Genomic DNA, 20,695 nt, shown 5'->3' on the forward strand with positions numbered 1-20,695 from the left:
AAGTAGATATTGATGCTAAAAATAACTACAAAGAGTTGTTGATTCATTAGTCAGCCAAAACTTATAAAATCAGTCTTTAAAATTCTTTCCCATCGACACGTTTTGCATTTAAAAAACCTTTAACTAAACCAGTTCTCTAATGCTGGCAACAAAGTCAAAGTCAAAGTCTTGGAAACATGCTAAATACATGCAACAAGATTTGCATTCAACTGTGTTGCAGCAACTGTGGCAACATTCACAGCTTCGTTGGTTGAAGCCACGCCCCGTCTTAACCTCGAAGTTGTAATCAACTGGTCGCTTGTAGCCTGTCATGTGGTTTATCCTGCTGCATTGTCCTGCCGCAGGCAGATGAGCACTAAAACATGATGCTGCACTAGAATTATTGGCCGATAGGCCGATGTCAACGTTGCATTTGCATATTGTATAAATGCAGATGGATGCAGGAATTAATATTTGGCTATTGGCCATATTTAGCTGACAAAACAATAGAGGGGACAAAAGCAAGAAGAGGCGCGCTACATTCGTTGGCCAACTGGCTAACTGGCTACCTGTTAGCCAAAAGGTCTGAGACCATGTGAAAGCCGCTTAACATGGCCAGCAATTTGGCGAACTGCGAGCTGCGAGCGCATTAATGATTTCCCACATGAGAGAGAGACGAAGAGTTGAAATTGAAGTTTAAAGTTGGAGCTTGGAGCTCGGAGCTTGGATGCGTGCAATGGGCTTGGTTTGGGCCACAGCAGCGACGACACGACGATACATTGACCCAGTGGACATTTGGTATGCAACAAAGTCGGTTGGCAACAACAATTATGGCAACGGCTGCTGCACTTCATTAGTAAAAACGAACGCAAATGTTTTCTGCTGCTGCTGCTCTGCGACGCTTTTGCATGGCTTTCGTTTTTGCATGTGCCGTGTTTTGTTTTTTTTTTATGTTTTTTGGAAAGCCATTGGCAGCAAGTTATTGGCAAGGTTTCCTTGCCCGGCATATATATTGAAGCATATAGACAACGCCTTTCACTGAGCTCTACTTTGCTCTACTCTTAGCTGCTCTTCTGATGGACTTGCTTGTCACATGAATTAAAGACCAATCAAATCAAATCAAATCGGGTGAATCGGTAGCCCTAACCCACATCTCAAATCATCAACAACAAGCCACAAAACACTCTCACACACACACACTCTGACACACTCCCATACACACTCTCAGATGTGTGTTTGCATGAGCTTAACATAAATTTGCATAAATACTAAAGACGACATAACTGTAAACATAATCAAATTCAACTTTGTCTTGGCCCTGTTGTTGATCGAAACAAGCGCTTAATAAATAACTTAAAACCCACAAGAAACCTGAGCAGTTGACATAAGGTAGTCGACTAGCAGATACCCTACTTAAGAAAAACATTTCAATTAAATTAAATTGATTATAAAATTTCATTACAGAAGTGTTAATGGAAATAGCAAAACTCACAAATATGTAAAAATAAATTATAGATGTTCAAATTAAATAAAAGTTTCACTAAAATATACTATTTTTAAAATTATTTGATTAAGAAATCTATGAGTAAAAAACTTTATTGACAAAGTATGTTAAATATGCAATTGCAATACATTAATTCGAAAAGAAGGCATGATTGTTTTTAATTTTCCTACCCCACTAGATACTCTATAAGATATTAAAACTATAATTCTAAAAATTATTAAAACTAATCGAAATTATATAAAAATATTTTCATAAAATTGATTGAAATCAAGAATTCTCATTTTCCTTTTATTTTCCCAAATATCGGAAAATGTAAAGAATATGAAACAAGTTCTACAAAACTTTGATGAGCTAATTAAGAGTTTAATTAATTAATTAATAAGATTTTCTTAAAGACTTAAAAATAGTATATACTAAATTGTCAAACTGACTGACTTAACATTACTTCATTAATTAATTTGTCGTGCAAATATTTAAAATATTATATAAAACAAAAAAGTTAACTCTGCAAATCAATCATAAGTATAAATTAATTTCACACGAAAATTGTTTAAATATAATATGTATTTCAATATAAATTTTCAAAGTGTTCTATAAAAGGTTATTCAGCCAATATTGTTTAAAGAGTATTAAATAAATTCATTGCAAATAGTGTAAAGTTAAAAATGAAATTACTGAATTAATTAAATATGAAAATAGTTGATGTTTAAAATAAATAAAGTTTAATATGATTTTAATTTACAAAGAAGTTGACACAGCAAATATAGCGAGAGGTGTAAAATAAATTGATTAGTCTTGCTTAAATTAACTTCAACTCGTAAATTTAAACAAATTAATTAACTAGATCGTTACTATTAGTGAAGAAGACCAATTCGATTCTCACTTTCTTTCGAGGGTATTTTTGAATGCGTCACATTTATGTGATGGGAGTGATGGGAGTGACGAGCGACATTTGCATATGGACAGATTTGGTGAAATGAAAAATATATGTGTGCCACATGCCATATGATCAGCAAATGCGATTAAAATATCAAGTGTAACCAGAGAGAAGAGCAAACCCCAAACCGGAGAAGAGCAAAGCAGAGCAGAGCAGAGCAAAGCAGAGTAAAAAGCAACGTCGCCGATCTTCAAAAGTTGCTTCGAAAAAAGAATGCGACGTTCCACAAAGATAAGCTGCGGCTGTTGAAATGGAAACTGGCCACAAAGTGACTGAGTAAATGACTAACTGACTGACTAACTGAGTGACTGACTGACTTACTGACTGACTGACTGAGTGACTGACAGCTGCGTCGTCTTTAGAAATGGCGCACAAAAGCCACTGACGCCGGCACTTTGACGAAATTGACTTTCTCCATTCAATATAATTAATAGTAATATTTTTGTTGCTTAGCTGTTGCACACGTCTTCAGAATTGTAACGGCTCGCAGTCTCTCTCTCCATCTCTCTCTTTCTCTCAGTCTGGCTGCTGGGGAATGTCTTCGGCCAGGAAGTAATTTATTATTGCAGGCGTGCAGCGAGCAGCAGGCGAAGAAGAAGAGAGAAAAAAAAAACATATTTTCAAAGCATGCATGCATAGATCAATGTTCGACGTGCAAAGCAATCGCCACATTTCCAACACACAATATACAATATACAATACCCAAATACTAATGCTTCCCCTAATAATTCATTATTCGAAATTCGCAGCGCACCACGGGGCGTATGTGTAACAGGTAACCAAAGTAATCGTACCACCAAGTGAAAAGTCAAAGTCAAAGTCGTCTGTGAAACAACAAAAGACACCTGATGATGATGCTTCTACTTTTTGACTGTTTGCTTTTTGTTTTCTATGCAAATTGACGCGCAGCATCATTTTTGAAGCGACTTTCAAAAAGTCCAAAAAATGTATTTTTAGCCAATATTTTAGCATAGCTTCTGTGGCTTTTACTTTTCATTTACAGCTGTCGCTGTCGCTGTCGCTGTCGCTGAACTGAAATTTAAATTAGTTTACTTTTGGCTCAAACTGCGCTTCTGTTTTTGTTGCTGTTGTTGTTTTTGCTGTTGCTGTTGCTGTCTTGCTTTTTTTTACATAACAATCAAATTAACAAATAGCTTAAAATGCTTAAAGAAACAAGGCACGCACATGAAGTTGGTAGGTAGATAGTTTGATGTTGTTGGCACTTATAACTAGTGCCAGACATTTCACGTTCATTGACATGGTTAATGGAGGCACTCGCTACATGGGACAGCTGCTCTACCCTCCATCCAATTGCCTGTCAAATTGTCGCTTCGACCAAAAACCAAAAACAAAAACAAAAAAGTTTCGCCGGCACGCGTTCATTTAACCCAAAGTACAATAACTGGAATTTCTTTATTTTATTTTAATACCAAACCAAATGTTATTTAATGCAGTTCGTGCAGTCTTTCTCTCTCTGTGCCTTGGCAGGCTGTGTGTTTAAAGCTGTTTATAATTAGATTATATAACCTCTCATTTTGTTCAACGATTATCTAATTGTAGAAAAGAAAGCGACACATGTAGCTACCAATTAGACAACCTCTGCCTCTTCTTTTCTTTTCATTTCTTTCATTCATTTCATCGCTTTTTACTTGAAATACATTTTTTTCAAACACAATTCGAATTGTCGCCAGCTCTTTTGATGCCGAATGTTCAGTGATCAGCCCAATGGTTGTCACAAAATAAACGTGTTTCCGATATGCTAATAACGAGCACATTTTTTGATATTTAACATTAGCATAAATGCAAATGTTTTGCTCAAAATTCATGCATATATGCATGCTCTGGTCAAGCATATCTATGTGAGATAACATAAAAATTATGTATGGCTTGTATCGTTAATGCATTATTATTATTATACGATGCATTTAATTCTCTTTAAACACATTTTTAACACATCCCAATCCCAACTTTCGCACATAAAAATTGTCATAAAAACACTTCAAGTTATCAACTGAGTGATAATTTTTATTTGCATATCTATTTTTAGTACACAGCTTGCATTTCACTTTTACTACTTTTGAAACGATTGGAATGTCTATCAAATCTTTACAAAATCAATAAAAAGAAGCCAATAGTACATTTTGAATGGTATATTAAAAGCAATTTTGTGGTTTCAATAGGTTTAGTTTAGTTATGAATATACATAAATGTAATTCAATTTATAAATTTTCATTTGAATAATTCGTATAAAAACAATTAATTCAAACATGGAAGCATGATAACAAATTCAAATTTGAAATATTTTGAGCACTTGGCGCCAAACAAAATTTCGTGATAAAAGTTGCCTGCTACAAAACTCAACTCTAAAGCTCCGCACCAAAAGCTAGCTGCGCAGAGTTGTCATGTGGCAAAAGCTCTTATTCAATCCGAACAGCTGTTCACAAAACTTGTATTTATCTAACACCTTATCTGCATACACACGCGCAATCGTCAGACGACTTCTTCCCTCCATTGTTTTCGTTTCCAATCAGTTCTACGTTGTGTCTGATTGGGAGTGGTTCGCCATTTTGCGGTCTACAGCAATAATACGTTCAGTGTTCGTCTTTTTTTTAATTTTACCGGCATTTTAATTAAACATTCTAGAAGGTGAGCAGATCATGTACAAACATATAGAATAAAAAAACTATTTCATATCTCAACTCAATGTTCATTGTGACGTGTTCAAGGCATCCAAAGTACATAATAAATGGCATATCAAGATACTTTGAGCGCTGACTTTCAGGTTTTGCTATAAAGTGTTAATCACAATACCCAAATGTATAGTATATACATATGTAGGTACTCGTTAGACTACTAAATTCAAATAGGGAATTATAAATGGAGGTGTGTTTAAATGAATAATTTACGATTACTTTTGCTTTAAGTAACCTTTGTCACTGTTTGCCTTTTTGACTTTTTTTTAGCTCACAGATTTCGTTCGCTTTGAGTTGAACTTTCCCCAATAAGCAAACACAACATATGCAGGCACACACACACACTTATTTAGCGCATATGCATATGCATGTGTATAAGTATGTTGGCAGTCACTCACACACACGCTTTATATGCAATTTATGTGCTTGTTTATTTTGTTGTCTCTCTTTCTCTTTGTAAGGCACAGCCGGTTTGCCTACGAGATTAAGAGAAAAGAAAGAAATCAGAAAATGAGAGAGAGGGATAGCAGTTACACGTCGTCAATATCCAAACACCTGTGCTGTGTTGTTTAGTTCAGTTCAGTTCTTCATTCCAATACTCGTTCAAAGTTTCAATATTCAATATGCAATGTCATTCTTCAAAAGATTGTTCGAGCAATTGTCAGGTTTATCAATAGAAGTATTGTAATATACACTTGTATTTCGCCTTTTTGCACTCTCAGCATTATGAAATACTTCTAAATCTTATCAGTTTGCATAGGGCTCTGATAGCGAACACAAAGCATACATTAAGTATACACACTTAAAGAGAGGCTGGTGTAAAAAACAGTTGTTTGTGAAAGCGTCAACAATTTAGGCAACCATTTTGTATAGTCAACTCCCTAATTTGTGGGCACGTCTTTATTTATTTGTTGTTGCTGCTGGACATGGCGTGATTTCTCAATAGACAAAATCACGCCATCTGGATTCCTAAATTGGGGCCAGTATGATAGTAATTATCATATCAAGCTTATTAGGCTGTATCGTAGATGCATACTAATTTGCATTCAACTGCACTTAATTATTATTTTGAGAAAACCCAGCTGTGGAAACCCCAATGAAAAAATCAAAAGAAAAAACCTCTAGAGTATTAAGTACCTTATCATTTAATTTAATTGTTATATAAGCTGTTGAGAATTGCACAATTAGTTGTGCAACATAATAATTGTAGCAATTAAAATTATTTGATAAGCAAACTGCATAGAAACCAAACCCATTGGCGCCATATTTAAAGTTTTGAAGTGTCTGTCATTGCACAACACTGCCCCCAAGTGCCGAAGAGTTAGATATCGTTTATCGATAAAGATCGACGTGCGTAATTAAACTTCGCAATTATCAGCCATGTTTTTCGGAGGTGTGACCATGAACTTGTCATAAATACTGAGCTTTCAATGCTCGTAGTATGGAAAAGTTTTCAGCACGCGCCAACACTGCTCAAAAGCAATAACAACATTGTGCGATTGTGCTAAATAGTGAGAGTGAGAGAGCGAGAGAACCGCCCTCCGCTCAATTGAAAGTTGATTGACACTCACTGTCAGTCGGCCGCCGGCAAATGCGATAACGATTACTAACCAGACGCACTGTTGTCATTTAGCTACGTATTATAATGTCAATTTGTGATAATTCTAAAACAATATTCCAGTTGCAGCAATTAAACCGAGAGTGTAGAGTCTGTAGCAACGCGCAGTGAATCTAATCAGATTGCGGGTCTATATAAAAGTAACTGATAACGGCGATTGCGCAACACAAGTACAAGTACATTTGAAATTAGTGCAGTACTCGAGTAGACATAGTAGGCGAGTAACGAATAAGGAATAACGGTGCGCACAGTTATCAGTTGTAACTCGACAGGCGTAGCGTCGACGTCGAGTGTTAGGCAGAATTGTAATTGTCTTTTGTTTTTGTTCTAAATTTTCGCAGCGTATTTTGCCTATCGGGTTAACAAAAACAACAAATAAATTCTAGTCATCAACCAAGCATTCATTCATCAAATCACAATGTTTGCCTTCCGTCGTACCCTCAACATGGTCGCTAATCCCCGGGCGCGTTCAATGATGATTCGTGACGCTTTCAAAGCGAATTTTTCCATCAGCTCTGTGGTAGGTTTTTTTTGCTGTCTCTTAAGTCCGATCAAAGTTCACTTTGTGCCAAGTCCAATCACACATAATATAAACATATGAAGCTTTACGACATTGTTCAAAACAAAATCTGAATTGTTATTTAAAAAATCTTTCAACAATTTTGAATAAAATCTGTAAAAATGAAAGAGGTCATCCATTTTTATCGCATTCTATGTATCAAAGTTAACCAACTGCCTTACTTAGACTTATATGACTTGTAATCCCGATCAGATGGCCCAAAAGATTGCCGCTGGACCCGTGGTCGATATCCTCGGAGATGAGATGACTCGCATCATCTGGGATGCCATCAAGAATAAGCTCATTCTGCCATTCCTCGACATTGAGTTGCACACATACGATCTGGGCATCGAGTACCGTGATCAGACCGAGGATCAGGTAACCATCGATTGTGCCGAGGCCATCAAGAAGTACAATGTGGGCATCAAGTGTGCCACCATCACTCCCGATGAGAAGCGTGTCGAAGAATTCAATCTGAAGAAGATGTGGAAGTCGCCCAACGGCACCATTCGTAACATTCTCGGTGGCACCGTTTTCCGTGAGGCCATTATCTGCAAGAATGTGCCGCGTCTGGTCACCGGCTGGCAAAAACCCATTGTCATCGGTCGTCATGCCCATGCCGATCAATACAAGGCCACCGATTATGTGGTGCCCGGTGCTGGCAAGTTAACGCTGACCTGGAAGGGTGAGGATGGCCAGATCATCGAAGAGGTCATCAATGACTTCAAGGGACCTGGTGTGGCCCTCGGCATGTTCAACACTGATGATTCCATTGTGGACTTTGCTCATTCTTCGTTCAAATTTGCTCTGGATCGCAAGTTCCCACTCTACATGAGCACCAAGAACACCATTCTGAAGAAGTACGATGGTCGCTTCAAAGACATCTTCCAGGAACTGTACGATAGCACCTACAAGGCTGACTACGAGGCTGCCGGCATCTGGTATGAGCATCGTTTGATCGACGATATGGTTGCCTACTGCATGAAGTCCGAGGGTGGCTTTGTCTGGGCCTGCAAGAACTACGATGGTGATGTCCAGTCCGATTCCGTTGCCCAGGGCTTTGGCTCGCTGGGTATGATGACCTCGGTGCTGTTGTGCCCCGATGGCAAGACTGTGGAGGCTGAGGCCGCTCACGGCACAGTGACTCGTCACTACCGTTTGTACCAACAGGGCAAGGAGACTTCCACCAACTCGATTGCTTCCATCTTTGCCTGGACTCGTGGTCTGTTGCACCGCGCCAAGCTCGATGACAACACTGAGCTGCAGGCCTTTGCCGAGACCTTGGAGAGGGTGTGCGTCGAGACCATTGAAGGTGGCGCCATGACCAAGGATCTGGCCATTTGCATCAAGGGCAGCATTAGTGCCGTGGAGCGCAAGGATTACCAGGAGACCTTTGAGTTCATCGATACACTGGCCAAGAATCTGGAGGCCGCTCTCAAGGCTAGGAAGTCGCAGCTCTAAGCAATCACAAACACACAAGCTCTCATCCTTAATCCACGTTCGTCATTTGCTTGTACATAGTAGTATTTGTGAATGTGTATAAATGTCCTTTATTTGGCTCTACGTTTCTTGTACTCTTCCATTGTCTTTCATTGTCTCTGCGAGACGCACTCATCACCCTCCTACCCAATCACCATGTGAAACGGAACAACTTTTTAAATAAAACACAAATATTTTTATACCAATAACGTGAGCTCTTGTTAATTGTTATTGCACTCGCTACTGAGAAAGCTTAAAGGGATCTGATAAGTTAGTGCCAAACCGACTCAATAATTTCCTAAATCTCTGGAGCTGTAAAAGTTGGTTAATTTAACGGGTAGAACGGTCTAATGGCAACGTAAAGTCAATAAAAACATCTGTTTTTTCGTCTAAATAGAATCGTAAATATCAGAGGTAATAAAAGCTAAACTTAGAAATTTGGTATTAAAACTTGTAAAGCTCCGATGCAGATAACTTTATTTTTAGAACTTACACACGCCTTCTAAATTTTAATAAATACATTTCGCGTGATCTTAAAACTTTGGTACACATTCTAATAAAGATAAGCTTGATGGTTTCGGAAAATTTCATTACCATGGAATAATTAACTTGGAATTTACTCGAGGCGTAAGGTAAGTGAAGATCAAACAAACTATTTTTGTTTGTTCTAAAAGTGCATACCGCGTAACTCACAGTCGAGTAGACTCATCCGTTAGCTTTCCTACTAGTTATTACTACTCATAAGTGAGGTCTTTAACCTGCTGCCCACCCACAAAAAAAACGTTTGTTTGCCTCGAGTTGCCTCTTCTCGCCATGCCTTGCGTTGCCTGTTATGTTAGGTGGGCCATCCACTTGAGAGGCTTCGGCATTGGACGCAGCTTATTGGATTTGCGAGCAGCTGCAGCCAGCCAACAGTCTTGAGTCAACGCTCGTGGACAACGCATCCGTATCAAAGTTAAGAACGAGCTGCCAGCTAGTCATGCTCGCCGAGATCTTGGGCTATGCCTACTGCTTGGCCTATGTGCTCGCCCTGTTCAGTTGGCCAGGCAACGCGTTTCCAGCCAACAGCTATCGGGATCTGGACATTTGTAATCACTGGAATGGCCGGCGTCACTTTCTGGAGCTGGGCGAACGCGGTGAGCTGCATGCTAAAAATGTTAGCACCACAGCATTTCGAGTGAGTATGAATAGAAATAACCTCTTTTCGTTATATGTGTTTGTCTGTCCGTTTATGTACCTAGATCCCAAAAGCTTTAAAGCTTAAAATTTAACAACACAGTTGCATTTAAATTTTCCTTCATTGTTATAGAGCTCCCAGCTGAGCATGCCGAACGATCTGACGTCAGCGCCAGCGGATGTGTGGTACCAATGCAATCTGGAGCTCGTTACCTGTGCGGAGTGCGTTTTACGCGTCACTTTCACACATGCGAACTTTTCCAAGAGTTGCAGCAACACAGGTGGCAAGTCCAATATGTGTCCCTGCGAGCACATACAGTTCTCGGAGCCGCCCTACGATAGCACCATTTCGGGTCAGGAGTTTTGCGGCGATGGCAAAGTATTTCGCAGCAAGACGCGAACACTGCAGCTCAAGTTCTTCTACCGTGCAACAAATGCGCACGTCTTCTCGCTGCAGTATTTCTCCGAGCGTAAGCGATGAACTAAATCCTCTAGATAATTAGACACTAATCAGTCTTGTCTCCCTAGGCAATGTGAAGATTGTGAGCGGCACACCGAAGCAGTCCATTGTGGGCAGTGGCAGCAATGCCAACTCTGTGCCGCAGGTTATCTCGACTCCCTACTTTCCCATGGCCTATCCCCGGGATTATGGCATCGAGCATATTCTAACCTGCGAGTCGGAGAATTGCCAGGTGCGTCTGGACTTTACAGACTTTCAGCTGGGCTTGGCATCAACTCTGGAGATCTTTGACTCCAACGGACAAATGCTGGACTCGTATACCGGCGAACATTTCCGACCACCTATCACAGTGAGCAGCGGGAAATCGTTGCTGCTGCAGTTCCGGGGAAATTCAGCGACAGGCGTTGGCTTTCGTGCCGAGGTGAGCTTTGTCTCCTCCAAGCAGCTAAGGGACGAGCGACTGGTGCCGTATACGGGTAAGTATCTTAGGTGGACAAGGGGTTCAGGGATGAGGGCACTTGAGGGTCTGCCAATTGTCATATTGATTTTTGACAGCGGTTAAAGGGAAAGCAGGGAGGGGTGTGGGAAGGCATAGCTGTTGTATAAATTTCAATGTCAATGCAAAGTGGAAATATGAGAAAAACTGAGCAACGCTTTTGGCTTGGTCTAGTTTGGTAACACAATCGATTTGTTGGGGTAGGTAGGTAGGGGCTTCGACGAATGCCGTAAGAGCTTCAAAAGTATCGTCAGCCAGAATTAGAAATCGGGTTTTAGCTTGTAAACGAGCGATTATTATTGGGGTAGTTAAGGAATTGTAAAAAATAAGAACATTAGTAGAGAATATGAGTTGTAAAAGGGTTTAAAAAAAAGCGTTTACTTTGGGGAACTGGGATTACAGCAATTCGAAAAGATTCCTAGCAAAGCAAAATAATACCCTTTATAGAAAAGATCTTCAGAGCAATTACAACCCAGAGAAAGTAATCTTAATTTTATTTTCGACCTTTCCCTCATAGACTGCGGGGGCATGGTTACAGGACCCGGTGGAGCCATCACCATGATGAATATGATCGAGAATGCCACCGATGTTCGACTCTTCGACTGCATCTGGATTATCAAGCCAGGCAATAACTACATGATGATGAAAACACATATCTCACTGCGTGTAGACGACTTCTACGGCATGGCAGCGCGATCTGAACTAACCATAAAACAAGGCACCACATCGGATGCGACAGAAATTGAGACCATCATGTGGCCAAATAATGGATTGAGCAAAGAGAGCCACATTGCGCCCATCCTGACGGGTTACTACATTCGGCTGCGCGGAGTATTTGGCATGTCCTCTAAACTGGCCATTGTCTACAGCGTCTTCAACTACTTGAGTGGGTATTTCAAAGCGTTAAGCCTTTTGTTATACACATTGCCTATAGTGTTAATATATATAGACGATTAAGCTAAGGCTCCCACGTCTATTCACCCTTCATAACCTGCTCACATCAAACTCTTGACAGCAAATTGGGGCTTTTTTTCGATCGGATAATGAGTTCTTGGGCTCCATATCTTATTTGCTTTAGATTGCTACATCGGTTCGGAATTCCTGTGCGGCAACAATCATTGCATCTCAATTCGTCTACACTGCGATGGCTTTGATCACTGTGGCGATGGCAGCGATGAGCCCGAATCTTGTGAGGAGGACTGGGCTCATCTGCATCACGATCGCCGCTGGTATTCCCACAAGCCAAACTACTACTTTCCCAAGATGGATCAGTATCCGGATCTCAAGACCGCCACCGGCATCTTCATCATCAGCACACTTGGGATCTTCGGGGTGCTTTCTGGCTGGATGGTCATACTTTACCGCATGGGAGTGCGAGCACGACATCAACGCGAACTTCAGAGTCATCTGCAGACGATAAGCGAGCTGCTCGATCGTCAGGACGAGGATCGCACGCCAGACGAGCCCCCGAGCTACGAAGCACCGCCAGACTACGAGGAAGTGATCAAGGTGGGTATGCAACAGGAGTTGCGTGAACCACGTCGTCAGCGGCGACAGCAGCGTCCTCGGGCGCATCGAGAACGCAGCGGGTGCAGTCGAGCGCCAAGTAATTGCACCATGCAATCGATGGTACCACTGCACGGCAGCTGCAGCATGGAGGAGTGCGAGCAGGAACAGCCGAGCACGTCGGCAGCGGCCATGACACGTGCTGTGGCCTCCACCGATACGTCGCAGGATGCGGGACAGGAACAGCATCAGCAGCTCACGCAACGCATGCTGCTGGCCACGGCCATCTGTGGTAAAAACTTAAGCTATACCCCCATCCCTCCCTACAGTCGCTAATTTACCCACAGAATCCCATTTACAGGCGCTGCAGGCGCGTCTATCCAAGAGCAACAACAGTCACAGCAGCAGCAATCCTTGGGGATTTCAGCGAGCCCGTCATCGCTTTCCGCTGGGCGTGAACTATCCACAGCCGCTGCAGTCGCAACGGCAACGCAACCGACGACGCCCAACAACAGCACGACGGACGACGGCACCGACGCCTTTCGCGACGCCTCACTCAACATTTCACTCAGTCTAGGCTTGTCGCCCAGTTCGCCCAGCAACGTTGCCACCAATACCACCACCAGCTTGCTTAATCCAACTCCTGGCCAGCAACCCAGCAGCAATTGCACCGAGCACACGTACCTGAAACGCTCCTGGCTGCTTGTTCAACAACCAGCGACAGGACAACGTTGTCGCGTTCAACGTTTACGTCACACTTTCTCCTCACCCGAGGCTTTTAATGCGCCCGCCGAGCTGCATCTCCCGTATCCGGATTTCCTCAGTTATGGTACGAATCTGCCACACGAACGCAGCAGCAGCAATTTCGGTTCCGAGCTTTCGCGTGATCCCTCCAGCTACAGCCTGGGTAAACGTGCGCGTCTCGCAGCCGCGGAGCAAAGCGATTGCCGCACCTTGACACCGAGTAGTGATGTGGAGGAGAGCTGCAGTGCAGCGCCAGTGGAGATAGAGCAACACAGCGATAGCGATGCGGAGCAACAGGTGTCGTGCTTTGGTGCTGTGGTCAGCCAACGTCCCAAGCGACGTCGTGTGCGCAGTCGCTCCTTTAGCAATGCACGCGGAGCTGGCGGCGGCAGCGGAGCAAGACGTCGCCTCAGGCAGCGCAGCTCCTCGGCGGATTTGCTTATCTATGCCAGCATGCAGCGGGAGGGCGAAGGTCAACGATTGTTCTTCATATAAGGGAGCTTAAGTTGGAAGTGGGAACGATAGTATTAATGAAAAGGTGCGTTGCTGTCCAGGAACTGGTCTGAAACTCATGAATAAATATATAAACTGATGCCTATGTTAAATGTGCTAAATAAATGTTTACACAATTTGTTGAATTTCATGCGATTTGTTTTGATAATTCATATGTATATTTTGTATATAGCAGGGTTAATATTTATGCAGAACATGCCAAACTGTATGCCAAGTGATTGTAAAGCGTACAGTTGGACAAGCCTAGGTGCGCTCAGGTGCACAGAAGAAAACAAAAGACGCGTCTCAACAAAATACGCAAAACGGGAAACCAAGGAATGTACATTTATATAGGTGTATATCTCTAGTATATATATATATATATGCGTGTGTATGTGTTTGTGTATATATATAGACGAATACGATATATAATACCAAAGGCGTAGGACTGCCTGCTAGCCAGATCTGGCCTACATAGTACGACTATATGTTGCTCATGCGATTCGCTAAGCGATTCCTCTCTAAGTTTCTCGACGCGCTGCGACCTGCTCCAGTGGCACAACAATGTTGCGCAAACTGTCGATGCTGTTGCGCAATTTGGTGGCCTGGAATTTTGTTGGTAATTTCGGCGAGCCACCAACCGAAGCAAATGCAAAGGTTTTGTACTCCTAAAAGATAATCGAGAGAGCGTTAATGTATGTATATGCAAAGTGTTTTATTTGCAGTCGCAATATAATGGATAAATCAAACAAATATCAATAAAACAAATAATAATAATTCAAGCGCAGATAAACTGCTGTTTAAGGTAAGTGTGTGTGTCGTGAAGAAATATTCAAGTATTCTATATATATATATATAACTATATAAATTCATGTGAAGAGTGTTTGAGTGGTATAAATAAGCATGGTAAACAGTTGCAGTTGGGAGTACTGGGAAATGGCAACGCAGGTGCTCAACATGGCTACAATAGAGAAATCAAATAATACTCCATTCGAATTTAAGAACTTATGAAAAACTTAGCATTCTAATTATAAACGTAATAATAATGGATGATGCAACTTAAAAACTGGCAACGCTCCAGCGTTTGTCATGGATTTTCATTCACATTCACGTTCAGGTTACCTGATTGGCGCTGGGCGAACTCGCCTCGCTCATCGTCGCTGGCGGCTGTCCCATGTAGGATTGGAATGTGGCGCCCGTGTGATCACCGCGTTGTGAGCCAGCTGCCCGTGTGGTGACCTTTTCCTGTAGCGAATTGAAGGTCTTCGAGAGCCAGGGCTGCCAGCTATTGCGATTGGTTTGCAGCTCGCTCATGGTATTGTTCAGCTGATGATTCAGATCTTGATTCTTGCACTCGGCTTCCACTTGCGCCAGCTTGGCCTGCGCCAACTCCAGCTCCAGTTCGCGTATGCGTTGAGCTGCTGCATTGAGTGGATCTAGGGGACCAAGTGGCGCCTCATTAGCAGCGCCTAGTGGCTGCGACAGACGATTCGCAGCTGCTGTCGGCTGCTGCTTGGCATTGTCGTTGCCCACGTCAATCTGTTGCAAGCAATGCGCGCATTTCGAAACCGTATGCTGCAAACATAAGAAGTTATTGTAGAAGAGAAAAGGGAAACAAACATCATCATTATAGACTCACCATAACCTTGCCCAGCGTCTCGTTGAGCGTGTTCATGTCCTGTTCCTGTCGCTGTATGATTTGTTTATATTCCTGTTTGATACTTGTGTGCTTCATTTCCTTCTCTACAGCACGCTCATTGGCTGCCGTCAGTTGTTGTGTGAGTGAATCAATCTCGGACTGCAATTTACGTCGCTCTTCGCCAAAGCGACTCTCATAGATTTGGGCCTCCTTCTCCAGACGCTCTTTGTGCTGTTTCTTGAGCAGAAACTCTTCTTCGTACTGCTTGAGTTTCTTAATTTTACGCTCACACGCTTGCTTCATGACTTTGCGTGCTTGACTTGAGCTGCGACACTTTTTGGGCAGTGTCACCCTGAAATACTTGAGTATGCCTTCGAAATCTAGTTGACGCAAGTCCGCTTCACAAATGGACAGCAATGTCACAGCCACCTGGAATAGTACAGGCAAACCGTCGAGCAGGAATACGTCGAGTACGTGGAATACAAAGCAGAGCGGAAAACGAGCCGTGTAGAGCGTTAGGAACCACTGGGAGGCGTACATGTGCGTCTCAATGCCACATGCCGTGAAATGTTCATGCAACTTGGGTAGCTGATCCTTGATGAGGCGTTCCAGTTGATAGAGGCGCAGATAGAGAACTTCGAAGCCAGCCTTGTACAAATCGCGTAGTCCGTAATCGTACATCAACGACACTAGCACGCAGAAGGCATCTTCCTCTGGCATCTAATAGTGCGCAAATAAAGATTCCAAATTAAAATCGTTTCAATTTAACATTAATCGATAACAAATCAATTAAATGTGATCGCTGCTAAGCATTCTGTTATGTTATTAGCATTACGTTACGTTACTCACATGCAACAGCAAGCTGGCTGCTATGAAACTGAGGCCCTGGCAATAGCCAACCTCGCTGTCATGGACGGCATACGCTTTGGACACCTTGAACAGGGCATCCTGACCAGAGCCGCCGCTCTCTTTGAAACATTTGTGCGCCGGAAACGTGCGATGAATATCCCGCTGTATGACTGTCTCGCACTTGGTTTCCTTTAAAGACAACAATCATTAAGCAATTAGGAATTATTGAAGAATTGTAAGCTACTTACTTTGGTGATGAGAATCTTGTACATGTCATTCATTTCCACTTTGCCCTCCACATTGGCCAACTTTTGCCAGATCTTTTCGCGCAATGCTTCAGGCACACCCAGGCGCACCAATGGCGCCAGATTCTTGGGCCGCTTTTCGCTATCCCATTCGCGTAAAATGGGATCCCATTCATCAAGAGTATCCTGCGAGCAATCCTTGGACACTTCCCCGGTGCCGCTGAGCAGCGGTTCGTCGCCATCGCTGCTGTAGTCTGTGGGGCAATCATCCTCAATGGAGGCTATGGACGAGCTGCGCACAATACGCGATAAATTATTCATGCCCAACTTCAGCAGCGATGAGCTTCCATGTTGACCGCTTGCCTGTTCGATGATCTCCTCGGATGGATCAATGCTGTTCACCTTCCAGTTGAGCTCATCGGTGCGCTTAAGATGCAAGTAGAAGCGCAATGTCATGGGACGCTTGGACATAAAGTGATCCATGATACGCATATCGCTGGCTGATTGAATCGTAACCGGTGTCTCGATGACAAAGCGCACCGGCTCCTGTATGCCGCGCATAACAATGTCAACGGCCACCGTCAGATTAGTTTTGGACGTCTCCAGATTCAGCTGCTCAAAGGCCTTCTCTTGTGCTTTCCACTCGGCGCGTATGGCGTATGCATTGAGGCAAGCACTCACATTATCCGGCTCGTTGCCACCGCTTGGTGTCGTTACATAGCCCATGTTTAGCATATCAATAAGGTGCATATCCTTCTGCACCACCAGTTTACCTGGAGCAACGAGTACGCCGAAGCAGCGTTCAATATATAGTGGTTGGAGCACATTTGAGGCTGTCTGCTTGACAGTGATGCACACTTCTTTGTCTGTATTTGCACGCAGCTTAAAGCAACCACGATCACGCGGTACAGCTGCAAACGAATTCTTCGCTACCTTTTCGCGTATCTCCAGCGAGACAATGAACTCATAGCCAGCGGTATTCAGGGGATTTCCACTGACATCCGACGTCACGGAGTTGACCATATCAACAGCCGAAGTGAGGCTGCAGCTCATGCTGGGCGCATATGTCTGGAATGCCTTCTGGAAGCAGGCTGCAACCAAAACAAATAATTATTATTAGAAAAAATTAATCAAATCGCAATCACCGCGAATCATCGCGCACAACTCACCGCTCACTTGATTCACCGCTTCCGGAATGTGGCAACGGAATACATGGCACTGAAACAGCGCATCGCCATGCAGCCATGTGAAGGCGAAGCATCCATTCTCAGCGGTATCGACGGGTCCGCGATAATACAATATAATGCTCGAGATCTCATAGGTAGCGATAATGGTATTGCTTTCGGCATCGTGTAGGCTACAAAATAAATAACAATAACATTAAATAACAATGCAATAGACCGTTATCTCGAATGTTAGTGGGTCACAGCTTTTATCAGCGCTGTAAAACTATAAAAAACAGTTCTGCACTAACAGCAACACTAAATGTTAACTTGATTAAGTGCTTAATAAAACATTGATTGATGGACAGCTTAGATTGCAAATTGCAAAAGTAAAAGGGAATTTATAAATGCTTAAAATTATTTTGCGTGGCAAGAAATAAACAACAAAGAGCTTCGAGTATTGTTTCTTTTTTAGATTCATTGTTCACAATCATAAAGTCAGATTATTTTCATAGTAGCAAAGCTGCGATTAAGTTGAAACAAGTGAGAAAGCGATGACAAGAGCGCGGTTGACTATGAAATCCCACCCTACTCCATTTAAGGGAATATAAACGAAGTGTGACTAAATCGAATTGACGCATCCGTCCTTACCATATCTAATTTTAAAATAAATGGGAAGTCTAGTTGTAGTGTGCAATTTTTATATCTTTAACCCTTATAGTTTTTGAGACAAAAGTTTTTATTGAGATGGACGGACGAATTGATGGATAAGGATATCTTATTTGTTGATGCTAATCATGTTATTGAAATACCCTATTCATTTAAAATGATATATAAAAGAACTTGACATATCTCTCAGCTGCCCTAGAATTTAATTCTAAATGACGCATACTAATAAATAAATAAGAATCTGCTTTCATTTACTTACACTACAAGGCCATCAGAGCAGTTGGGTATGCTGACCGTAATCTTGAGTCCCACCGACTTGGAGCCGCTGTTGAGTTCGCTCATGATGCGATAGACATCTGTTTCCGATTTGGGTGCATTGATATTTGCAGCGCCCAAATAGGTGACGCCAGCAAAGATGGTGCAGCCCTGATCAATCTCTGAAACTATGAAAAGGAAAATTTAATACTCCAAAGAGTTGTCATAGTTACAGTAGAACTCACCTTCCTCATCGGTAGTGTCGCACTTCTCGGGCTTCATTGCGTCTTGTTTCTCCTCAATACAAGCTGGACTAGCATCGATGCAATCGTAGAACACCGACTGACCCACACGATTATGCTCCGAGTTCGACGCGTCCTCGGATTCATCGCAAGCTTTCGGTGAGAATAAATTACATTTAAAGCGCATGTCGTTGTCGCCTGCGGTTGCTTCCGTTTGCGTTTTTCTCCCAGCCAATGGCAAAGTCAATGATTTCTGTTGTTGCTGCTGTTGTTTTTGTTGTAGTTGTTGTTGTTGCTGCTGTGGTTGTGATCTCGGTTGCTGTTGGTGACGCGTCTTATCGGCGACAGCTGCAAATGTTAATTGGCAATTATGACACAAGTGTTCGAAATGGAAATAGCTTTATTCAAACGTCATTATCGAGTAGAAAGAGAGAACTATTGTGTGTTGCAAGTGTAATTTCATTGTTTTCAATTTTTCGATTTGTTTTATTTGCTATTGTTGTTGTTGTTGCCATGACAGCGATTGATATTCTGGGTTAGGCCTGCAGCTTGTGTCGATAAGATTGCGCACTAAGCTTACTGGCTTCAAAAGGCGCGCTCGCCCAATTTTGGATATCACAACGAGAACTACAAAATATTATATGCCATGTAGGTATGTGCACAGCTGGCGACAGCGTCTGGTAAACAACTGACTGCCTACCGTCCGTCTCACGCGCATTTTGAATTTCTTTATTCGATTCGTTATGTTTAGTATCATTAAGACAACTCACCGATGGTTGCTGCTGCTGTTGTCGCTGCTGTTGCTGCCAGGCCATTGCGCTCCAGCTCCAAGTCTCGCAGTGCATCTGTCATTTCGTGCTTCATATCGCTCAGGTTGCGATTGTTTGCCATGTCCAAGGTGGGCGAACGATCACCGCCGGCGCCTCCCACTGGCGATAGGGAAAGTGCAGTTAACGATTCGGTTACCTTTTCGTCTACAGCAACTGCATCAGTGACGGCGACTGTAGAGGGCGCCACTTGCTCCAATGGTGTGGCCACATTGCTGTCGGTGACAATTTCATATTCGCCACTGGTTGTTATCGAAGACTCCGATGATTTGGTGCTTAGATTATCATCCATTGTTCCGCTGCTGCTGTTGCAATTGATCTGTAAGTGTGCGTGTGTGTTTGTGTATGTAACTGCCCTCAAGGTTGTCTTAGGTCCACAATTGTAAGACGAAATTCTTTTCAAGTTGTTATTTGTTTATTTTGCCTTGTTTGCGCTATTGCCTACGAAATGCGCATTTTCTTGCAGTTACGAAAAAAATTTATTGACTATTTTTGGACACTTTCAATTGAAAGAGTTTCGTTAATTTTCATTGCACCTCCACTCCATTGTTTGGCTTTTTGCCTTAAATCGATGACGAATCGGAACGTTGCTGTTTTGTTGGTCTACGTTCGAGGGGGGCGTCAATTGCTCTGCATTTGTATGCGTATCTGTGTGTTTGCTTGACACAAAAACTACACTTTGTAGGGAGAGGGTGGCGCTAATGTCGTCGTTGTCGTCGTATTTGGGGTCAATAGTTGCCTTCTTTCCGCACTATGTATAGATTTTTGTTTACATATTTTTGCCGTGTTGGTAAACGTTGCGCAGTGAGCGCAAACCAAAGTGTTAGTAGTTAGCGCAAACTATTCGAAAATACCTTTGCATAACTTTACTTTTTTTAATTATTGATTATTGATTGATGTTTTTTAAATTATACTTTTCGGAGAATTAAAATAAACAAAGCTTTTTATTTACACTGTTTTTTTGTAACACCTGTGTGGAGTGTGATCGCAAGCAATGTTTTCAAAATATACCCAAATACAGACAATTTCGTAATGAGCAACTGGTTACACTTTGAATAGCATGTTGGTATATTTATGAAATATATATAACAAGGAAAGAAATTGTAAATAAATGGTTATATTCGTATTTAGTAAAGAAAAACATCTATACATCGTCTCTTGTT

The 20,695-nt window shown here is 42.3% G+C and overlaps 3 protein-coding genes across 7 annotated transcripts; 2 read left to right on the top strand and 1 right to left on the bottom strand.

The window, feature by feature from the left end:
- The first annotated feature begins 4,941 nt into the window (after positions 1–4,941).
- On the top strand, positions 4,942–8,864 carry LOC117569508 (isocitrate dehydrogenase [NADP] cytoplasmic). Of its 4 annotated transcripts, none has more exons than XM_034250694.2 (2): positions 4,942–5,066; positions 7,504–8,864. In XM_034250694.2, exon 2 carries the CDS (start codon positions 7,504–7,506, stop codon positions 8,749–8,751), a length of 1,248 nt encoding a protein of 415 aa, XP_034106585.1. In that variant the 5' UTR covers positions 4,942–5,066; the 3' UTR covers positions 8,752–8,864. The 4 variants fall into 4 exon arrangements, with proteins under 4 accessions (XP_034106585.1, XP_034106584.1, XP_034106583.1 ...); XM_034250693.2 differs by lacking the exon at positions 4,942–5,066 and adding an exon at positions 7,042–7,251; XM_034250692.2 differs by lacking the exon at positions 4,942–5,066 and adding an exon at positions 7,044–7,251 and having other exon boundaries at positions 7,477–8,864.
- Positions 8,865–9,083: 219 nt separating this feature from the next.
- On the top strand, positions 9,084–13,794 carry LOC117569506 (uncharacterized). 2 transcript variants are annotated; one of them, XM_034250688.2, is made up of 6 exons: positions 9,084–9,946; positions 10,079–10,415; positions 10,474–10,881; positions 11,419–11,787; positions 11,980–12,699; positions 12,769–13,794. In XM_034250688.2, exons 1-6 carry the CDS (start codon positions 9,749–9,751, stop codon positions 13,644–13,646), a joined length of 2,910 nt encoding a protein of 969 aa, XP_034106579.1. In that variant the 5' UTR covers positions 9,084–9,748; the 3' UTR covers positions 13,647–13,794. The 2 variants fall into 2 exon arrangements, with proteins under 2 accessions (XP_034106579.1, XP_034106580.1); XM_034250689.2 differs by having other exon boundaries at positions 12,755–13,118.
- An 85-nt stretch (positions 13,795–13,879) lies between these two features.
- Positions 13,880–20,497, bottom strand: LOC117569503 (rab GTPase-activating protein 1-like). The gene is made up of 9 exons (XM_034250686.2): positions 19,476–20,497; positions 18,709–19,053; positions 18,468–18,651; positions 17,546–17,733; positions 16,380–17,467; positions 16,132–16,320; positions 15,283–16,002; positions 14,766–15,218; positions 13,880–14,311 (listed from the first exon to the last, which is right to left on the bottom strand). The coding sequence occupies exons 1-9, from the start codon at positions 19,822–19,824 to the stop codon at positions 14,165–14,167; spliced, it is 3,663 nt and encodes a 1,220-aa protein (XP_034106577.1). The 5' UTR covers positions 19,825–20,497; the 3' UTR covers positions 13,880–14,164.
- Positions 20,498–20,695: the final 198 nt, after the last annotated feature.

The sequence above is a fragment of the Drosophila albomicans genome, chromosome 3 (assembly GCF_009650485.2).
Source record: "Drosophila albomicans strain 15112-1751.03 chromosome 3, ASM965048v2, whole genome shotgun sequence".
In the NCBI taxonomy this organism is placed as follows: Eukaryota; Metazoa; Arthropoda; class Insecta; order Diptera; family Drosophilidae; genus Drosophila; species Drosophila albomicans.

Excerpts from the sequence above, each read along its gene's own strand:
- LOC117569508 (XM_034250692.2), top strand. The coding sequence starts at position 7,150 with ATGTTTGCCTTCCGTCGTACCCTCAACATGGTCGCTAATCCCCGGGCG. Across the intron at positions 7,252-7,476 it reads ATTTTTCCATCAGCTCTGTG|ACTTATATGACTTGTAATCC; the intron begins GTAGGTTTTTTT and ends TGCCTTACTTAG.
- LOC117569506 (XM_034250688.2), top strand. The coding sequence starts at position 9,749 with ATGCTCGCCGAGATCTTGGGCTATGCCTACTGCTTGGCCTATGTGCTC. Across the intron at positions 9,947-10,078 it reads TTAGCACCACAGCATTTCGA|AGCTCCCAGCTGAGCATGCC; the intron begins GTGAGTATGAAT and ends TCATTGTTATAG. Across the intron at positions 12,700-12,768 it reads GCTGGCCACGGCCATCTGTG|GCGCTGCAGGCGCGTCTATC; the intron begins GTAAAAACTTAA and ends TCCCATTTACAG.
- LOC117569503 (XM_034250686.2), bottom strand. The coding sequence starts at position 19,824 with ATGGATGATAATCTAAGCACCAAATCATCGGAGTCTTCGATAACAACC. Across the intron at positions 16,003-16,131 it reads CAGCCAGCTTGCTGTTGCAT|ATGCCAGAGGAAGATGCCTT; the intron begins GTGAGTAACGTA and ends GCGCACTATTAG. Across the intron at positions 14,312-14,765 it reads GTTCGCCCAGCGCCAATCAG|GAGTACAAAACCTTTGCATT; the intron begins GTAACCTGAACG and ends ATTATCTTTTAG.